At 41.4% G+C, this 22,175-nt stretch overlaps 1 protein-coding gene across 1 annotated transcript in view; it reads left to right on the top strand.

The window, feature by feature from the left end:
- Positions 1-558: 558 nt before the first annotated feature.
- The window catches only part of ano1a (anoctamin 1, calcium activated chloride channel a), a 224,268-nt gene continuing 202,651 nt past the window's right edge, over positions 559-22,175 (top strand). Inside the window, exon 1 of the mRNA XM_052029183.1 lies at positions 559-756. Within this exon, the coding sequence (XP_051885143.1) occupies positions 699-756 (58 nt within the window). The 5' untranslated portion in view covers positions 559-698. The remainder of the gene's footprint in view (positions 757-22,175) is intronic.

Below are 22,175 nucleotides of genomic sequence, written 5' to 3'. Positions count from 1 at the left end.
GCCCATTAACACCCGAAATTCCGCTGCAAAGTTTGGACGCATTCTCTCTGGAAACTAGTTGGCAGAAGGAGCCGAAACCTTCCAAATAGAGTTGAGTCTTCTAGGTAATAGATTGAATCTGGGGGAACGTGAAGAAGGTGGAAACCATCTAATGTAGTGGCACATAGTAGGGAAAACATATTTAGTGTTTACAATACCTCGGGCGAACTTGCAGTATGTTTATTTTCGTTTGCAACTGACCGGAAGCATCACAACATTATTGACAAATTATTTCACCGAAGTCCTTCCAAGCAGTCGTGTCTGACCCCAGGAACAGAGTGCATGGGGAGGACGGGTGTACGTGCGGATATGCCAAGGCAGTTAAACAGTGCCACCCGACGGTGGGACCCCTCGTCTGAGAACCGCCTGTCACAAGTTCGGATGTTTTATTTCTCGAAATATACTGCGTCGGATTGGAATCCTCTCCAAGGTCCCTGCAGACGGTGCGTGAGGAAGTCTGCAGTTTGCTCCCTCCCCCCCCCCCCCCCCCCCCCCCCCACGATGGGGGATATAGGAGTGGCGAGAGGGAAGACGATGGGAAAGCGTAAAAGGTTGGCTTTTTTGTTTGTGCATTGCACAGGCATAGACCCTAAAAAGGGAACTTGCTGTTTCCTGCCAGCAGTGCACGATCACAGACCGGCAGACCGGACGAGGTCGCCATGGACAGGAATGGCTATGATCTGCGGAGAGTTTGCGGCCACCGCAACAGACCATTGCGTGAGTACCTCCGCACAACTTTCTCCCCTCCAGCCGACAGGTGTGGCAAAGTGCGGGACCTCAAAGTGTCCCGGCGCAAGGACGTTCGTCTGCACGGGGGTGTCTGCGGTTCAAGTCACTTTGGAGGCTGTCACGTTTAATTCTATCTGATAGGCGAGTGGAGAAGGGCAGCGGCTTGAACTGATCTCCTGCGCCGGTTTGTGGAGAACAGGTGCGGGGTTAGACTGGAGGTTGCGAGAGTTACTGGTTCAACAGTCAACGAGTGAGTGAGACGCCTGGTTTTTCCCCCTAAGATCCAAGATATTCCAGCGCCAGGCATTTACACTTACTATAACATCGATTCACATATTAAGTGAATATATTAATCACTTAACATATTCACTTAATATATTAGGTAAGCCATGAATTACTGGTAAATTCGCGGCTGATACTGAACTAACAGGGCAGTGTTATACCACAGAACTACCGGCGGTATGTCTGATTCACTCAAAATCATTCAGGGGAAATAACACAGAAGGAGACTATTCAACCTGTCTACTGCCTGGTGGAGAAAGTGCGGGGTCTGGAAACTATCCTTCCACCAATCTCACAGTAGCTATAGAGGGCCAATACCGTAAACGGGCAGCGAGGTTAATCACTGTATTGAGGGCCGGGTGTTTAAAACATTAAAAATTGTTGTGAAGAGTCAGTGCGGTCAAGAGCTCAACCAAGAGACAGGGAGAGGGATGGAATCCCTGTCTGTCTTCACGGCCTTCCCCCCATTCGTTCCCAGGAAGTTTGGGATGAGGTCTTTATCCTCCAGTCTGTTCGTTTTAAACCGCAGGACGCGTGCTGGAAGGGAGCCTGCTTCTAAAAGTAACTTTGAACCACTTTGGAAAGTGTAGCTGGCGGAGAGGCGGCGGAGCTCAAGCAAGCAAGTGAAGGGACGACAAGGATCCGACACAGGAGGGCCGCGGTGGTTGTCCGAACTGTTCCGAACGGGGATTCCTAATGTGAGCTTTATGGCAAACTCAACGCGCACAAACTAAACTGGCGGATTCCATCGTGCGCTCGCACATTAGTTAATGCTGAAACGGGACTATATAAATCCCCCGTAGTCTGTGTAGTTTCGTTAGGCTACTTGAGCCTACTGTGTTATGTTTTAGCTTGTGTGAGAAAGTTGACAAACTTTGGTAAGATTGTTCCCCCCAAAGGCCAAAGTATACCGTAATTAAACGTGCGAGTGAGTTTGGTTGCCTTACTCAGACAATGGTTAAAGTTGAGGGGAAATGCACTGTAAAATGCCAGCTGGGATTATGCAGGCTGTTTTGAAGGCATCCTTCTTGCCAAGGTTCAGGAGCAGAGAGGGAAGTATTTGTTTGACCGCATCTTCCCTCTCCTTTCCTCAGCACCCGGCACATCCACAACCGCCTTAAAACAAAACTGGTGCAAGGTGTTTGAGATTGGTTTGACTGCACCCTTGACAGACCCGCGGGGGGTTATTCCTAAAGCAGGAAAGGATCACAGAAAGTCTCCCTCATGATGCGGTAAACCGGTTTAAGCTTGCTCCGCGTCCCTCTGTGCTAAATAAGTGACAAGCACACTTGAGAATTAGTGGGCATCTGCTGCGTTACTGGAGCAGTCCCCTCAGAGGGTTTCACATGTCGCCACTATAAATATCGAGGGAGCGAGTTCTCTCATTCAGATGCACTTGGACCAGGCAGCCGTCACCTAAAACTATTGTCCAGACGCTGTCGGTTGGTCTGATTTAAAACCCGAAGGATAGTTTATTGGCTCCGCGAAGAAACTGAAACAACAGTCCGTTGCCTTAGTGGCCCTTGGTGTGGTGCTGCAACGGAGGGGAAGCGGACTCCAAGTCGCTGTTTGCGGGCACGAACCGAATCGACTTAACTCAGATTCATGCATTTGTCGTATTTGTCAGAACATGGTGAAAAACGTGGTGAAGCCTAATGAGCAAACGTCGTCTCGACCTTCAGTGCCAATGAATACGCCGAGTGTCACTATATCACGCAGTAACTAACACACTGTCATGTCAGTGAGAGGACAGTGACTCGGAATTCCAATTCACTCTAAACTTTAACCATTTTATCCGCACGTGTGTGGAGTAGCGTCTTCAATATGCCATTGCTCACTCTGAATAGTAAACCTTGTAGCGATGGTAGCAGTTCAGAAGGAGACCATTCGGCACACTGTGTCTGAGCGGGCTCCTTGGTACAGCGATCTAACTGGTCCCATTACCTCTCTCCCCCCAGCACCCTGTGATGTTTCCCCTAAATATTTATCCAATGCTTTTTTTGAAATGTTGCCGCCACTGTGCTGAGGTGAGCATGCATTACTGCAAGTGGAATTGGTATTGGTTTATTATTGTCACATGTACCGAGGTACAGTGAAAAGCTTGTCTTGCATTCGGTTCTGTATAGGTCTTTATTGCAAAGGGAATGGCACACAAAGGCAGAGAAGCCTGCTGCAAGCTAACATGGTATTAGTTTATTATTATCACATGGACCAAGATACAGCAAAAAGCTTTTGTTTGCGTACCACCCAGACAGATCATTCCATACATAAATGCATCCAGGTAGTTAAAAAAAACAGAATGCAGAATATATATCGATGCAGTTGCAGAGAAAGTGCTGTGCAGGTAGACAAATAAAGTGCAAGGGTCGCCACCAGGTAGGTAGGGAGATCAAGAGTTCATCTTTAGCGATGAAAGGTCCATTCAAGAGTCTGATAACAGCGGTGTTGGTGAGGCTGCACCTTCTGGATTGTGTACAGTTTTGGTCTGTGAAAATAAAGAAAAAACTGGAGTAGCTACAAATCTGAAATAAAAACAAAATATGCTGGGAACACTTAGCTGGCCAGGCAGTATCTATGAAAAGAGAAACAGTATTAACATTATGGGTTGAAGATACTTCATCAGAACTGGGAAAGAGAGAAAACGAGAAGATAAATGTTAGTTACAAGTTACGGAGAAAGTCGGGGAGATGATGTATAGGAAGGAGGGACTATCTGATCTAGAGTGAGGCTAAGGTTACCTTAGCGATAAGTTATGGATGCTCTTCAGTCCAGTGGGTTAATGCAACTTATTTGTTTTTCTCTCTTTCCCAGTTCTGCTGAAGGGTCTTTGAGCTGTCATGTTAACTCTGTTTCTTTTTCTGCAGATGCTGCCTGACCTGCTGAGTTTTTCCACCATTTTCTATTTCATTATAGCTTTGGTCTGCTATTTAAGGAAGGATACATATGCCTTGAAGGCAATATGGAGGAGATTCTGTAGACTGATTTCCATGATGAGGACATTGTAATATGAAGACAAATTGATTAGATTGGGTGTAGTGGTTAGCGTGATGCTATTACAGCGCCAGTGACCCGGGTTCAATTCCCGCTGCTGTCTGTAAGGAGTTTGTACGTTCTCCCCGTGTCTGCGTGGGTTTCCTCCGGGTGCTCCAGTTTCCTCCCACATTCCAAAGGCGTACGGGTTAGGAAGTTGTGGACATGCTATGTTGGCGGTGGAAGCGTGGTGACACTTGCGGGCTGCTCCTAGAACACTCTACGCAAAAGATGCATTTCACTGTGTGTTTTGATGTACATGTGACTAATAAAGATATCTTATCTTACATGCTCTAGCTGATAGAAAAATGAAGGGTGATCTTATTCATTCTAAGGGGATTTAATAGGTAGATGCTGTGGGTATGTTTCTCCTGATGGATCAGTTTATAAGTTCAAGATATAACCTCCAGATAGCGGGTCACCCATTTAGTACTGAGATAGGGAGGAATTGACAGGATCATGTCAAAGAATCATAGAACCAAGCGGCATCAATATTGATTTCTCTAAATTCTGGTAACCCCTCCCCTCTGTTGTCCTTCCCCCACCCCCTTTGTTCTCCCTCATTCCTGTGGCCCCTTCACCCCTTCTCTTTCCCCTCCCTTGTCCTCATGACCTACCCACCTTCTTCCCTCTGTTCCACTGTCCTCTCCGATCAGATTCCATCTTCTCCAGCCCTTTGCCTCTTCCACCTATTACCTCCCAGCTTCTCACATCATTCCCCTTTACCCCCCCCCCCCACCTCCCACCTACCTACCTTCCCCCTCTCACCTGGACTCACCTATCACCTGACAGCTCATGCTCCTCCCCCTCCACTGACCCTTTTATTCTTGCTTTTGCCCTCTTCCTTTCCAGTACTAATGAAGGGTCTTGGCTCGAAACATTGGCTGTTCATTTCTCTCCATAGATGCTGCCTAACCTGCTGAGTTCCTCCAGCATTTTGTTTGTGTAGCACAGAAACAAGTCCTCTTGGCCCACGGATTCTATGCTGACCAACCACCACCCAATTATACTAACTCTACACTGATCCCATTTTACTCTCCCCACATTCCTCTTAACTCCCCTTGGATTCAACCACTCGCCTGCACACTGAAGCAATTTGCCATAATGTCTTTGGGATGTAGGATGTACCTGAAACACATGGAGGAGATCCTTATCATCACAGAGGGAAAGTGTAAACTCCACAAAGGCAGTTCCAGAGGTCAGGATTGAACCAAGGTTCCTGGAAATGTGAGGTAGCAGCTCTACCAACTGCAACACCATGTCACCCAATTTTGAGAATTCTCTTCTCCAGAGAACTGTGATGGCTAAGTCATTCAATTTGCTCAGTGGGAAGTTAAATAGATTTTTAGACTGGAAGGGAAACAATGGTTATAAGGATTGGACAGGAAAGTGAAATGAGACTAATGATTAGATGAGCCACGATCTTATGAAGGGTAGGCTCAAGTGGCAAACAAGGACTACTCCTGATCCTGTTTCTTGCCTTCTTTTTGGGTCAACTTGCATTAGGCACTGCATCTTACCTCATGACAACTTGCTGCATAAAATTGTGTTACCTCTTGTGCTTCTGACCTTTCCTTACATATTCAAGGGATTTGGAATCACGAGGAAGGCCAACAATTATTGTCCATCCCTATTAACCCTTGAGATGGTGGCTTCTTCAAGTGTTGCAGGCCATGTGGTAGATCGCAAGGTGACAGGGTGTTCCAGGATTTAGAATCAGTGGTAATGATGAAACAGCAGTATATTTCCAAATCAGACATGTGTGTAACTAGGAAGGCTACTTGTGTGTGGTGGTGTTCAGATGACAGGTGGAATCCTTGCCCTTTCAGGTAATAGAGTTTGTGGATTTGAAAGGTTCATCAAGGAAGTCTAGTGGATTGCTGGAGTAGTTATTGTCAGTGGTGCACACTGCAAGCATAATGCACTGGTGATGGGGAAATTGAATGGTTTAGAGAACGGATGGGTGCCATTTAAGTGGACCACTCTGTCCTGGATGATGTAATGCATCTTGAATGTTTTTGAAAGCATGTTTGTCTGGGGAAGTGAAGAATAAATATTCCATCACACTCCTTGTAAGCTTTGAAAATGATGGAAAGGCTTTAGGGAGTCAGAAGCTGAAAGTCTGCAGAGAATACCCAGTCTCTGATGTACTTTTGGAACCGGCGACCATGTGATTGTCCAGTTAAACTTTTGGTCAATTGTGAGCTCTAGGATTCATGATGGGGATGACATTGAAGGGCAAGTGAAGTTGATTAAGTTCTTCTCTGTTGGATATGGTAATTACGTATCACTCTGCATCTGGTCAATGTTACTTGCTGAAGCCTTAATTTAACCCAGTTGTTGCTGCATCCAGGAATGGACTACCTTACCCAAAGAAAGATTTACAAGGATGCTGCCAGGACTTGAGGGACTGAGTTATAGGGAGAGGTTGGACACGTTAGGACTTTATTGTGTAGGAGACTGAGAGGTGATCTGATAAAATCACGAAAGGCATAGATAGGGTGAATGCACTCAGTCTTTTTCCCAGAGCTGGGGAATCAAGAACTAGGGGGCATAGGTTTAAGGTGAAAGGGGAAAGATTTAATAGGAACTTTAGGGGCAACTTTTTTACACAAATGATGGTATCTGTGTGGAATCAGCTGCCAGAGGAAGTGGTTGAGGCAGGTACAATAACAACTTTTAAAAGACAGTTGGACAGGTACATGGATTGGAAAGGTTTAGAAGGTTATGGGCCAAACGCTGGTAAATGGGACAGCGTGGATGGGGCATCTTGGTTGGCATGGACCAGTTGGGCTGAAGGGCCTGTTTCCGTGCTGGAATACGCTCTGACTCTATAACTGAAACTGTGCAGTCATCAGCAAGCATCCAACTTCTCAAGATATGATGGAGGGATGGTCATTGAAGTATCTAAAAATGGTTGCATCTGGGACACTGTCCACAGTAACTGATGGGGCTCAGGTGATTGACTTCCAGTAGCCACATTCATCCTCCTTAGGATCCTAAACCTGTGGAAAGTCTTTGTCTTGGGCCCCATTGACTTCAATTTTACTGGAGCTGCTTGATGTCAGACTCAGATTTCAAGGCAGCCATCATCACTTCACCTCTTTGTTTGGACCGAGGCTGCAATAAAGCTTGGTATAAATGGTGCTGGCAGAATCCAAACTGAACAACAATATGCAGATGAATAAGTGCTGCTTAATGATACTGCTGGCAAACAATCGAGGAGCTGAGGAAGGAGAGTTGCCAGTAATCAGCAGAAGGTTACCTTGCCCATTTTTGACTTGATGCCATGGGGCTTTGTGAGACCTAGAATAAAACACTGATGATCAGTTTGACTTTACAACACATTGACACCTCTTTCAGTGGGTCTGTTTTGTTCCTGAGATAGAATATACGCAGATATAGCATTAGAGATGTATGGGACATTGGCTTAATGTACAATTCTGTGACTATGACTCTGTCAGCACATTGTGTGAGTAGTCTGTGTGATTGCCATCCCAATTTAGACATCTGCCCAGATGTTAGGCTATAGGACTTTGCAGGGTCAACTGGGCTGGGGGTGTCTTTGTCATATCTGAAAAGAATGCCTGAATATTTTTATTCTATTTGCCTTTGATAAATTGAGCAATTTGTAGGGGATTATAGGGGACTGTTAAGGTCAACCACTTTCTGTCTATCTGGCATCACTTACAGGGCAGAACCAATAATGACAACAGACTTCCCTCTTTAAATAACAGAAGCTTTTCCTATCAATCTGGTATTTGTGGTTAACAATGGTGATACTTGCTTTTCATATCATATACAAGTGATTCATTAATTTAAACCTCCTAACTCCGATGATGGGATTTAATCTAATATTTTAAGCTCATTAGTTGAGATCCCTCGGTTACTAGTCTATTAATCAATCAGTTGACATCCACTTTAAACCTGTGAGTTTTCATTACCCATCTTTAATCTGTGAGCTCTCATTATCAATCATTAGAGTCATGGAGTCATCTAGCTCTTCAGCCCATGATTAACATGCCAATCATCAGATACCTCTCTATTCTCATCCCATTTACTAGCTCTTGGTCCATAAGCTTCAAAGCCTTGGTGATTCAAGTGCTCACCTAGATACTTCTTATACGTTGTGAGAATACCTGCTCCCATCACCCATTCATATTCCATCTAGGTCCTTAATGAGTACTTTGCATCAGTATTTACCAAGGAGAAGGATGTGGAGGATGGAGAGATCAGCGTGGAGCATGCTAATATGCTAGGGCTATTTCAGATAAAGGAGGAGGTAGTGTTGGGTCTACCCCAGGTTGTTGAGAGAGGTAAGAGATGAGATTGCTGGGGCCCTGTCCAATATCTTCGTGTCCTCTCTAGCCACAGGCAAGGCCCTGGAGGACTGGTGAGTAGCCAACGTTGTTCCATTATTCAGGAAGGGAAACGGATAATCCTGGTAACTATAGACTGGTGAGTCTCATGTCAGTGGTAGGAAAGTTACTTGAGAGGATTCTTAGGGATAGGACTTATGAGCATTTGGAAAACCATAGCCTAAATTAGGGACAGCCAGCATGGCTTTATTCATACTCAATACTAGCTTGATTGAGTTTTTTGACGAGGTGACGAGGGTGATTGATGAAGGTAGAACTGTGGATGTTGTCTACATGGATTTGAGTAAGGTGTTTGACAGGGTCCCTCATGGGAGTCTCACCCAGAAGATTAAGCTGCATGGAATCCATGGTGAATTGGCCGTTTGGATTCAGAACTGGCCTGCCCATAGAAGACAGACGGTAGTGGTCGATGGGATTTATTCTAGCTGAAGATCTGTGACCAGTGGTGTTCCTCAGGGATCAGTACTAGGACTTCTGCTGTTTGTGATATATATAAATGACCTGGATGAAAATGTACATGGGTGCATTTAGTAATGTTAGTAAGTTTGCAGATGATATGAAGATTGGTGGTGTTGTGGATAGTGTAGAAGACTGGTAAAGGATGCAATGGGAAATAGATCAGTTGCAGATATTGGGGGAGAAATGGTAGATGGAGTTCAACCCGGCCAAACGTGAAGTGTTGCACCTTGGGAGATCAAATGTAAAGAGACAGTACATTGTTAATGGCAAGATCCTTGACAGTGTTGATGAGCAGAGGGATCTTGGTGTTCACGTTCATAGCTCCCTGAAAGTGGCTGCACAGGTTGATAGGGCAGTACAGAAGGCATATGGCATGCTTGCCTTCATTAGTCGAGGCATTGGGTTCAAGAGTCAGCTTTATAAAACTTTAGTTAGGCCGCATCTGGAGTATTGCATTCAGTTCTGGTCGCACCATTATAGGAAGGGTGTCGAGGCTTTGGAGAGGGTGCAGAAGAGGTTTACCAAGATGGTGCCTGGATTAGAGGGCATGTGCTATGACGATAGGTTGGACAAACCTGGGTTGATCTCTCTGGAGCGGCGGAGGCTGAGGGGAGATCTGATGGAGCTTTATAAGATTATGAGAGGCATAGATAGAGTAGACAGTTAGTATCTTTTCCCCAGGGTAGAAATGTCTAATGCCAGAGGGCATGCATTTAAGGTGAGAGGGGATATGTTTAAAGGAGATGTGTGGGGCAAGTTTTTTACACAGAGAGTGGTGGGTGCCTGGAATGCGCTGCTTGGGGTGGTAGTGGAGGCAGATACGATAGAGGCATTCAAGAAGCTCTTAGATAGGCACATGAATGTGAGGGAAATCGTAGGATATAGACATTGTGTAGGCAGAAGGGATTAGTTTAGTTGGGCATTTTATTACTAATGTAATTGGTTCAGCACAATATTGTGGGCCAAAGGGTCTGTTCCTGTGCTGTACTGTTCTGTGATCTATGTACTCGCTGGGTGATGAAGTTCTTCCTCAGTTCCCCTCTTTTAATATTTTACCCTCTACCCTACATTATGCTCTCTAGTTTTAGACACCTTTGCTATAGAGGAATGTTTCCTACTCTCTACCCTATCTACTTTCATAATTTTGTATATCTCAATCAGGTTCCCCCTCAGCCTCCTCAGTGCTAGGAGAAACAAATCCGACCTATCCAGTTTCTCCTCATAACTGAAATGTTCCATCCCAGGCAATGTCCTGGTAAATCTGCTCTGCACCCTCTCCAGTGTAATTACATCCTTTCTATAATGTGGCAACCAGAACATCATAGGAAAGACATGATTACACTGGAGAAAATGCTGAGGAGTTTCACCAGGATTTATAAAGTTGCACTGTAACTTCACTGCGCTCAAACTCCCCTGGTTTGCTATTTTACTTTTTTCATAGCACATTAAACAAGATACCTCCTTTTGGAGAAGGTGATATCTTTTAGTTCTATCTTCAATCATGGTTTTCAGAATCAGGTTTATTATCACTGACATATGTCATGAAATTTGTTGTTTTGTGGCAGCAGTACAGTGCAAGGCATGAAGATGTAAGAATTACTATAAGTTACAAAGAGAAATAAATAGTGCAAAAGAGAAATAACAAGGTAGTGTTCATGGATTCATGGACCGTTCAGAAATCTGATGGCAGAGGACAAGAAGCTGTTCCTGAAATGTTGAGTGTGGGTCTTCAGGCTCCTGTACCTCCTCTCTGATGGTAGTAACATGAAGAGGGCAAGTCTCGGGTGCTGAGGGTCCTTTATGATGGACGCCGCCTTATTGAGGCACCACCTGTTGAAGATGTCCTCAGGGTGGGTTGTGCCCGTGATAGAACTGGTTAAGTCTATAACGCTCTGCAGCCTCTTGCGATCCTGTGCACTGGAGCCTCCATACCAGGCTGTAATGCAGCCAGTCAGAATGGTCTCCATCGTACATCTGTAGAAATTTGCAAGAGCCTTTGTTGACATACCAAATCTCCTCAAACTCCTAACAAAGTAGAGCCACTGGCGTGCCTTCTTTGTAACTGCATCAATGTGTTGGGCCCAGGTTAGACCCTCTGAGATGTTTGACGCATTTAAGGTGATGGGGGTAAGTTCAAAGGAGATGTGCGGGGCAAGCATTTTTTACACAGAGAGTGGTGGGTGCCTGGAATGTGCTTCCTGGGGTGGTGGTGGAGGCAGGTATGATGGGGGCATTCAAGAAGCTCTTAGATAGGCACATGAATGTGAGGGAAATGGTTGGATACGGACATTGTGTAGGCAGAAGGGATTAGTTTATTTGGGCATTTTATTACTAATGTAATTGGTTCGGCACAACATTGTGGGCCGAAGGTTCTGTTCCTGTGCTGTACTGTTCTATGTTCTATGTACTCGCTGGGTGATGAAGTTCTTCCTCAGTTCCCCTCTTAATATTTTGAAGCTGATCACCTTTTCCACCACTGACCCCTCAATGAAGACTGGTGTGTGTTCTCCCGACTTCACCTTCCTGAAGTCCACAATCAATTTTTTTACCTCTTCAATTCTGATGTAATGTTTTACGTTGAACCAATCTAAATATGACTGGCTCCATTGGGTAAGTTACCTTAGAACAAAGAATGAAGCTGATCGGCAGAAGAACCAAAAGTAACATTGGGAAAATCTCTTTTGTACCCGGCGAATGCTTAGGGTCTGGAATAAAATGCCAGCAACAATAGTGGAGGCAGATCATTTACTGTATTCAAAAGGGGGCTGCATAGGTATCTGAAAGGAAAGAACTTGCAGAGATGTAGGAAGAATGCCAGGGAGTGGGACATAGGGCCAGTATGGACAACAGGCTGAATGGCCTCCTTCTATGCTCTGGCCATTCTGTGCTTATGTGATTTTTTTTAATAGGAATAGGAAATAGGTACAATGCTTACATGAAGAAATGGTATGAGGAAGATTTTTAAACCAATTTTTTTGACTGCCTCAAGTGTTATGTTTGAATGTACCACCAATCATTCATCAAATATGTTAGGTTCTTTCAATAAGCTAATGGCCACATTCCCAGTATAAAAATAGCTCCAACCACATCATTGGAATGTTTTGTTACCATTCAGTTAATGTGACTGTTTATAAAAAGAAATCTGAAAAATATAGAAGTGTATTTGCAGGTTATAAATACACCTGCAGCATTTTAATAAGTTTTATGGATTCACTTCATTTCCAAGTGTAAAACTATGCCACAGAATGGCACACTTACTCAATGATCAACTTCTCAATATCATGTTCCATAACTCTACTCGGAAGTATCCATCTGTCTGTCAATGTTTAGTGGAAAGATGAAAGCTGAAAACTCTCGTATTAATAGGTCCGCTGTGGGAGATGATCATGATTTGAGAGAATTTTATGTTCAGTTGCGAGTGACAAATTTAGTTCTGGGACTAAATTATTAACCTTTGCTAAAGTAAATTGAGATATTAGAATAAAAAGAATGATGGTGAATAAGCAGCTCTAGATATTTAAAGCACTATTTCATAATTTTCAGCAAATATACCTTTCATCATTGAGAAGAAAAAGGCCAGAACATCCCACTCACTCTTCCAGAGGTTTCTTCACCACTGGTAGTGGCTGCGCTGCTCACCTCAAAGCCTTAGCCACCCTGCCAATCTCTCAATGGAGTTCAGCTGCCTTTCCCTCCAATAAATCCTGCACCCTGCTGGTCCCCTCACTGCATGTTGGAGGCGATGATGCCAGTGCTAATGGCACATCCTCCAAAAACTAGTCTTCCAACCTGACTCCCAAGACCTGATTCAAAAATTTTCTTTATTATTAAGGAACATGGGAATAAAAATCTCTTCATTACAAGCTCTACCATTGTATATTTTATGAACACAGAAAAATATCTTATAACCTACATCATGAATCTTAATGCACAGTATTAAACCCGAGCATTTATTTTGATTATATCCTGACGTAATCAAATCCTTTTTAATGAGTTTTGAAAATTTATTTCAGCAAAGTTTTCATTTGTGGCTGCTGTTGGTAATATTAATCTGTTTAATCGTTCAGGGGGGGTGATGGTCCAGTTTTTTTTACTCTAGAACATGCCAAGTTATTTTTCTGTGTATGCTGCCATTAAATATGTACAGTTCAAAGCCCTAAAAGGCAATACTGCACAATTATTCCTGAAAACAAAAACAAGTCCAACTCAATGGCGGTACTAGACAGTTTTTAATATGATAACGTCAGCATCAGTGTGAGGCAGACTTTGGCGCAGTTTGTCTCCACTTTTTGTTGCAAAGAAAGGTGGTGGTGGTAGAGGTGGAGTGGCCTGAGGGAAAGATTGGTACCCACCTTGCCACCATTTCATTTAAAGTCACTGGCTCACCAGCCACGTGTTACCTTGATCAGTAATCAGATTGGGAATAAGTCTATGCAACCCCTTCTCAGTTGAATAGGTAGGCAGACTTGTCATTGGTTTCAAGAAATTCTTTTGCATCCATTGATTTTTTTGTAAATAAATCATAGGTTCCTTAAGTTGTTGGTGTTTCTGAGGATCCTCCATCTCCCCACCATTCCCAGCACCCCAAGAAACCTTGTTCAATTCCAGTCTCACTCAGCCGGGGGTTTTCCAACTCCAACCCCTGCCATATCTGCCTAACCAAAATTCCCCAGTGGTCTGGCTAACCCTACACCCCTTCGCTGCATCCATACCCTCTCTAGGTGTCTTTTCCTTCTTCAATCCTCTCTACAATCCCTTCCCCACCCTCTCTCTCTGCCCCTCTGTAAATAGAACATTTCTCCCCTTGTAAGGTGTGCTGCGATTGGGATAATGCTCATGTTGTGTGGATGTTATGCAACACATTGCAATATTCCCCTGCTTCTCATATTGGATCTCATATAGGATACACTTAATCATTCCATTTAAATAGAGAGAAATTTGCATAAACCACCTCCATGGCAGTGGATCTTCCCTGACTGATTTTGCTCTGTAACCACATCTGTTAAAAGCACAGCAACCTATTATCAAAGTGGATCAGTGTCTGAAGAGATCAGACGTTCTTCCTCAGTTCCCCTCTTAATATTTTGAAGCTACTCACCCTTTCCACCACTGACCCCTCAAATGAAGACTGGTGTGTGTTCTTCTGATTTCCCCTTCCTGAATTCCACAATCAATTTTTTTATCTCTTCAATTCTGATTTAATGTTTTACATTGAACCAATCTAAATGTGACTGGCTCCACTGGGTAAGATACCTGAGGATTAACGATGTACATTAATTGCACCTGGGCTAAAATGTTATCCTGCCCATCTTCTCCCTTTGGAGAGGTGCTAAATACTTATGTCGGATCTGTTGGCTATTTGCCATTGTTAAGGTTGAATCTCCCGTTTAGAGCCAACATGAAATCCTCTCATTGCTTGGGAATAATTGGGTTTTGAAGACAAAAGAAAACAGTTGTAAACTGTGACACATGAGGCGACACAGCTGCTGCACAGCTCCAGTGACCTCTGATGCTGTCTGTGTGGAGTTTGCACATTCTCCATAGGTTTCCTCCACTCCTCTGGTTCTCTGCCATGTCCCAAACAGATGGTGACAATAAATTGTCCCCGGTACAGGTTGCAGAGTGACAGGGGAGTTGATGGGCATTTGAGAGAATAGATTACATGGAAAAAAGTGGGGGAGTGGCACCGATGGGATTGCTGTGAGGTCCAGCAGAGATTCAAAGGGCTGAATAGTTTCCTATGTCATAAGAAAATATGAGAAGAACCTAGTTTCTTTTCCCTTTATCTTCTAAACTATGAGTTTTATATTTAGGTTATCGTGTAAATTAATACTCCAGGTTTTGTAGTACAGTATAGCTTCCTATGACAGCCCCACCAATCTCACTATCCCAAACCCCTAACCAGCAATGACCCCCACCCACCCCTTTACCCCAACCCCGTAACCACCACAGCCATCCACCATCCCAACTACCAACCCCACAATCAGAACACGTGACAACAATAAGCCAATCCCAATAAACCAATACCAATACCCTTGGTTACTTATTGTGCTTGCTATGTTTGTATGGTCATTTACTATGAATATAGCTACAAAACATTGGCTTCTCTCACCTCCCATTGTTATTCCTCTGTCTAAGCTCTATCGACCCCACAATCATTCACCCACCATCCCTGCCAACCTCCACCTACATCTAGAGCCAAAGACCCTATTTCCTCTTGGAGTCTCATTCAGCCCCTGGCCTTCTACTGCCCAGCAGTTTAAGTGCCCTGGAACAAATCTCAGTAGAGTTTGGCTCACTGGGAGGTCAGTCAGTGACACAAAGGGCACGACATTTCTTGTTCTCGATGATGCGGCGAGGGTAATTGGTAATTGGTTTATTATTGTCACATGTACTGAGATAAAGTGCAAAGCTTTGTTTTGCATGCCATCCATACAGATCATTTCAAAACATCAGCACATAGAGGTTGTACAAAGGAATAAGCAATAACAGAATGCAGAATGTAGTGTTATAGCTACAGTTACAGGGAAACTGCAATGCAGGGAGTCCATAAGGTGCAAGGGCCACGATAAGGTAGATTGTGAGGTTAAGAGTTCACCTTTATCGTACAAGAGGTCCATTCAAGTGGGATAGTAGCTTGTCCTTGAGGGTGGCGCATGTTTTCAATGTTTTTGTATCTTCTGCCCAATGGGAGGGGGGAGAAGAGAGAATGGCTGTGGTGGGAGGGGGGTCTTTGATTAGTACTGGCTGCATTCCCAAGGCAGCGGGATGTTTAGACAGAGTTCATGGAGGGGATGCTGGTTTTTGTGATGGACTGAGCTGCATTCACAACTCTCTGGAGAATAAAAGGAAGGTTTGATCCTTACAGCCTGCTCTAAAGGGATATGCCACAATACAAGCTTCCTTCTTCCATCTGCAGGGAATTATTGCCAATAAATGTTGCTGCAGTGAGTGCAATGTCCTTTGTTGGCAGGCAGATGGGAGTCTATCATCTGCCGATCAATCGATCACCAGCTCAACAGACAGCCAGTTCGGTCACCTGTCCAACTTGAAAGGAAAATAATTCTGCCGTGACGTGGTAGAGACTGCTGGCCAGCATGTCAGACAACCTGGCTCATTGACACATGGAAAGAAATCCATCCATGGCTCACTGAGGAGGTTGAGGATATATTAGACAGCAAGCAAAGGCTGTACTTTAAAAGGTATAACAGTATCCTTCAGTTTGGGAGAAACCAGCAAAGAATAATGAAAAAAAAATAAGGAAGAAATGGAGTTGAGCATAATCTAGAAAGAATTTATGAAATATACCGTAGAGTTTTATACAGTATATTTTTCTGTAGAACAGAGGGACCGAACCGAGTACATGTACATTGTTCCCTGAAAGTGTGTCACAGGTAGACAGGGTCGTGAGGAAGGCTTTCTGGCATCTGGCCTTCCACAGTATAGAAGTTGGGACGTTATTGCTGCAGTTTTACAAGATGTTGGTGAGGCCGCATTTGGAATATTGTGTTCAATTTTGGTCACCCTGTTATAGGAAAGATGAGATTAAGCCGGAAATAGTGCAGAGGAGATTTATGAGGATGTTGCCAGGCCTCGTGGGACTGAGTTATGGAGAGAGGTTGAGCAGGTTGGGGACTTCTTTCATTGGTGCTTAGGAGAATGAGTGTTGATCTTATAGAGGTGTATAAAATCATGAGGGGCATAGACAGGGTTCAATGCAACACAGTTTTTTTTCCAGAGTTGGGGAATAAAGAACTAGAGGGCATAGGTTTAGGGTGAGAGGGGAGACTGAGGGGCAACTTTTTCACCCAGAGAGTAGTCCGTATATGGAATGAGCTCCAGAGGAAGTGGTTGAGACAGGTACATTAACAACATTTAAAAGATACTTGGACAGGTACAAGTGTAAGAAATAGATTTAGAGGGATATGGGCCAAGATGTGGGTAAATGGGATTAGTTTTAATGGGAAACTTGGGTCGTCATGGACCAGTTGGGCCGAAGGGCCTGCTTTCCATGCTCTATGACTCTATATAAAAAGGAAAGAGCGAGGAATAAGTAATCATTGATCCCTTAACAGCTGAGACAGAGGAATAATAATGGGAAATAAGGAGATGAGAGAACCAAGTGTTTTGTAGCTATCTTCATAATAAATGACAATAAAAACATAGTAAGCACAATAGTTACCAAGGATAATTGGTACTGGTTATTGGTATTGGTTTATTATTGTCACATGTACTAGATACAGTGAAAAGCTTTGTTTGCTTGCCATCCTGACAGATCATTCCATACATAAGTATACTGAGGTAGTGAAAAGGAAAGCAAAATGCAGAATATAGTGTTGCAGGTACAGAGAAAGTGCAGTGCAGGTAACAAAATAAAGTGCAAGGGCCGAGACAAGGTAGATTGGGAGATCAAAAATTCATCTCTACCACATGAGAGGTCCATTTAAGAGTCCGATAACAGTAGGATAGAAGCTGTCCTTGAGTCTGGTGGTTTTGTGCTTTCACAGCTTTTCTATTTTCTGCCTGATGTGAGAGGGGAGAAGAGAGGATGACCAGGGTGGGAGGGGTCCTTGATTATGTTGGCTGCTTTCCTGAGGCAGTAGGAAGTGCAGACAGAGCCATTTGAGGGGGAGGCTGGTTTGCATGATGGAGGTTGAGAAACTTGAAACAATCAAGATCAGTGAAGGAAAAGTATTGGGAAACCTAATGGGTCTAGGACTGACATATCCGAGACTTGTTTTGTTTGCATTCTGGGAGTTCTTTTCTTTTCTTTTTCAATCTTTTTATTAGTTTTCAAATTAATACAGATTAATATATCGATGTTTATACATGTAATACAGAGATCAAGAGAACAATCATGACATGGATAATCACAAAGAACAATAGAGTATAAAAAAAATCTGGTAGATCCAATGATCTGTTAGTGACTGAATATAATATAAAAGAAGAAAGATTGTATTATAAAATATAAAAAAAAGAAAAACAAACCCAAAACAATAAGAAAAACTATAAACAATATATCAAACCAAACTAAGCTAAAGAAAAAATAATTTTAAAAAACAGAAAAAAAAAACTGGACTAAAATTTCTCAATAGAAACACAGCAATATTATGTCATCAACTCAGTTCCTCTAAATTGAAAGGTTATTATAAGGGGATCTATATACCATGTGAAAATATTGAATAAATAGACTCCAACTTCCTCAAATTTAAGCAAAGGATCAACAGTACCACTCCTAATTTTTCCGAGTTTAAACATGATATAGTTTGAGAGAACCATTGAAAAGTAGTAGGGGGTATTGGATCCTTCCATTTAAGCAAAATGGATTGTTTGGCCATTAATGTAACAAAGGCAATCATACTGTTAGTGGAGGGAGATAAATGGCCAGATTCTATCCTTGGTAAACCAAAAAATTGCAGTGATGGATGAGGTTGTAAATCAATCTTCAATACATTTGAAATAATGTTAAAAATATCTTTCCAATATTTTTCCAAAAGAGGACAGGACCAAAACATATGTGTCAAAGAAGCCACATTCGATTACATCTGTCACATATAGGATTTATATGTTGATTAAAAACAAGCTAGCTTATCTTTTGACATACGGGGTCCTGTGAACTACCTTAAACTGTATCAAAGAATGCCTGGCACACATTGAAGATGTATTAACTAAATGAAGAATTTTCTTCCAAGTCTCTGTAGGTAAAGATGTCTGGAGTTCACGTTCCCATTCATTCTTAATTTTCTCCAGTGGTTCTGAACGAATTTTCACAATTAAATCATAAATTATTGCTATCAAACCTTTCTGACAAGGATTAAAGCCAAAAATTTTTTCCGTAATTTCAGTTTTGTAAGGTGTGGGAAAAGAGGATATAGTAGCTTTTAAAAAATTTCTAATTTGCAAATATCGAAAAAAGTGTGATCTAGGCAAATTGTATTTGTTAGACAATCGTTCAAAAGATGAAAAACAGTTATCAATGAATAAATCACGAAGACATACTATTCCCTTCCTTTTCCATGTGGAAAAAGCTGAGTCAACTCTGGATGGATGAAAGAAAAAATTAGATTGAATGGGACTTGATAGATTAAATTTATTCAATCCAAAAAATTTACGAAATTGAAACCATATTCGTATTGTATGTTTAACAATTGGGTTAATCATATGTTCACTTAATTTGGTAAGTGCAAAAAGGAGTGGAGCTCCTAAAATAGAAACTAATGAAAATTCAGGTACTGACTGGGACTCAAGGTGTACCCATTTGGAGTGTTGAATTACATCTGAATCTTGTATCCAAAAAATTAAATATCTGATATTGATTGCCCAATAATATAATCTAAAGTTAGGCAAGGCCATACCACCATCCGTTTTTAGTTTTTGTAAATATTTCTTGCTTAGCCTTGGGTTTTTATTCTGCCAAATATATGAAAGAATTTAGAATCAATAGTATCAAAAAAAGATTTCAGAACAAGACGTGAAATAAATATAAAAATTTGGTAAAAATATTCATCTTAACCTCATTAATTCGGCCTACCAATGAGAGAGACAGTGGGGACCATTTAGTAAATAATTGGTTTAACATGGTCAATTAAAGGCAGTAGATTAGCTTTAAATAAGTCCTTATGTCTCTTAGTAATTTAATACCTAAATACATAAAATAGTCAGTTACCATCTAAAAGGTAATTGGCTATAAATTGGGATTTGCATATTTAATGGAAAAAAGTTCACTCTTATTAAAATTTAATCTATAGCCAGAAAAAACCACTGAAACTGATCTAATGGTGATCATACTGCGGGGATAGATTCCTCCGGATTAGAAATATAAAGTAACAGGTCATCTGCGTAAAGAGATATCTTATGAATCTTCTGTCCATGAGTAATACCACATATATTTGAAGAATCCCGAAGTGCAATAGCCAAAGGTTCTAAAGCAATATCAAATAATAAAAGGCTTAATGGGTAGCCTTGTCTAGTACCTCGAAAAAGCCTAAACAAAGGAGATCTTTGATTATTAGTAAGTATTGAAGCCATAGGTGCATAATAAATCATTTTAATCGCAGATATAAATTTAGGACTAAAACTGAAGTTTTGAAGTGTACTGAATAGATATTCCCATTCGACTCTGTCAAACGCCTTTTCAGCATCTAGTGAAACAACACATTCTGGAATTTGGGATGAAGGGGTATATATAATATTCATTAATCTCCTAATGATAAAATGTAAATAACGATTCTGAATAAATCCTGTCTGGTCTTCAGAGATAATTTGTGGAAGAACCTTTTCCAATCTAAAGGCAAATATTTTGGAATCTACATTTAATAAAGAAATAGGTCTATAAGATGCACAATCAGTGGGATCTTTATCCTTTTTAAGAATTAAAGAAATAGTTGCTTCATAGAAAGATTGTGGTAGTTTACCCGCTGATAGGGCATCTTTAAAAATTTTGGCTAACCAGGGAACAACAATATCAGAAAAGGATTTAAAAAATTCAGCTGTGTATCCGTCAGGGCTGGGTGCTTTACCCGAACTCATTGAAAATATTACTCTTTATTTCTTCCTCCGAAATGGGAGCATCTAATATAGAGCGTTCATTTAAAGATAATTGGGGAATCTTCAAATCTCTTAAAAATTCATGTATTAAAGTAGGATCCTCAGGGGATTCTGATTGGTATAAAGAAGGATAAAATTCTTGAAAGGATTTGTTAATTTGAACTTGATCTATCGTGTAGGTACCATCCAGTTTACGAATTTTATTAATCTGACATTTAGATATAGTAGCTTTCAATTGGTTGGCCAATAATTTACCAGATTTGTCACCATGTATATAAAATTGACTTTTGTTTTTAAGTAGTAGATTTTCAATTGAAGATGTTAATAATAAACTATGTTGTAGTTGGAGTTCTGTTCTCTTTTTAAAAAGCTCCAGATTAGGAGTAACAGAATATATTTTATCAATTTCTTTAATCTTGTCAGCTAATGTATGTATTTCATTATTAGTTCGTTTTTTCAATCCAGTGGAATATGAAATAATTTGACCACGGATGTATGCTTTAAATGTATCCCATATTATCCCACTGGAGATTTCTTCAGTAAAATTAGTTGAAAAGAAAAATGAAATCTGTTCTTTAATAAATTGGACGAAATCTAAGTCTTGTAATAGCGAAGGGTTAAACCGCCATTGTCTGACATCAAAGGATGCATCTGGTAATTTAATTGATAATCTCAATGGTGCATGATCAGAAATGGCAATTGCATTGTATTTGCAGTCCGTAGTAAGTGGAGCTAATCTAACATCAATAAAAAAATAATCAATCCTCGAGTAATTATGGTAGACATGAGAAAAAAATGGAAATTCTTTATCAAATGGGTGTAGAAATCTCCAAACATCTAAGATTCCAGATTCAACTAAAAAGGAATTAATAAAGACAGCGTATTTGTTTGGAAGTGTAGGATTTGACACAGATCTATCCATCGAAGGGTTTAGTCAGCAGTTAAAATCTCCACCCATAATCACAGTGTGTTCATTTAAATTAGGAAATAATGCAAACAAATGTTTAAAAAATTCAGGGTTATCTACATTAGGTGCATAAACATTAACCATAACAACTTTTTTATTATGAAGTAGACCAGTAATTAATAAAAATCTACCATTTGGGTCTGATATTGTCTCATGATGAACAAATGAAATTGAGGAGTCTATAAAAATAGAAACTCCTTTCACCTTTGCTTGTGAATTTGAATGGAACTGTTGACCCTTCCAAAATCTAAAAAAATGTTGGTTATCTTTCTTCCTGGTGTGAGTCTCCTGAAAAAAAATGATCTGAGCATTTAATCTATGAAAAACCTTAAAGATCTTCTTGCGCTTAAGCAAATTGTTTAAGTCTTTAACATTCCATGAAATAAAATTAATAGTCTTATCCATTTTAACAGATTAAAAAACATATGGTATGTAAAGGGTTAATCTTGGTATATACGGAACTTACCAACAGGAAGAAGTAAAAAAGTTCAAAGAGGAAACGGATATGATGACATTTTAGGAAAATTTGTAGTTTAGCCCAGAAAAAAAAAACCTGGAAACAGCCCCACCCACCTCCCCCAACAGCCCAAAAACTGGCCAATAGACAGCCAGAAAGCTACCCTCTAATTGAATTAACCCCAATTCTATTGGTGGTGGTAGTCCAAATTAACAAATATATATAAACCACTCATGTTTAGACTAAGAATGAAAAAGATAACCCAAACAAAGATATCGAAATAACA

The sequence above is a fragment of the Pristis pectinata genome, chromosome 14, assembly GCF_009764475.1.
Source record: "Pristis pectinata isolate sPriPec2 chromosome 14, sPriPec2.1.pri, whole genome shotgun sequence".
NCBI classification, from domain to species: domain Eukaryota; kingdom Metazoa; phylum Chordata; class Chondrichthyes; order Rhinopristiformes; family Pristidae; genus Pristis; species Pristis pectinata.
The sequence above is the reverse complement of the archived record's forward strand: the minus strand, read 5'-3'. Positions and strand labels throughout refer to the sequence as shown.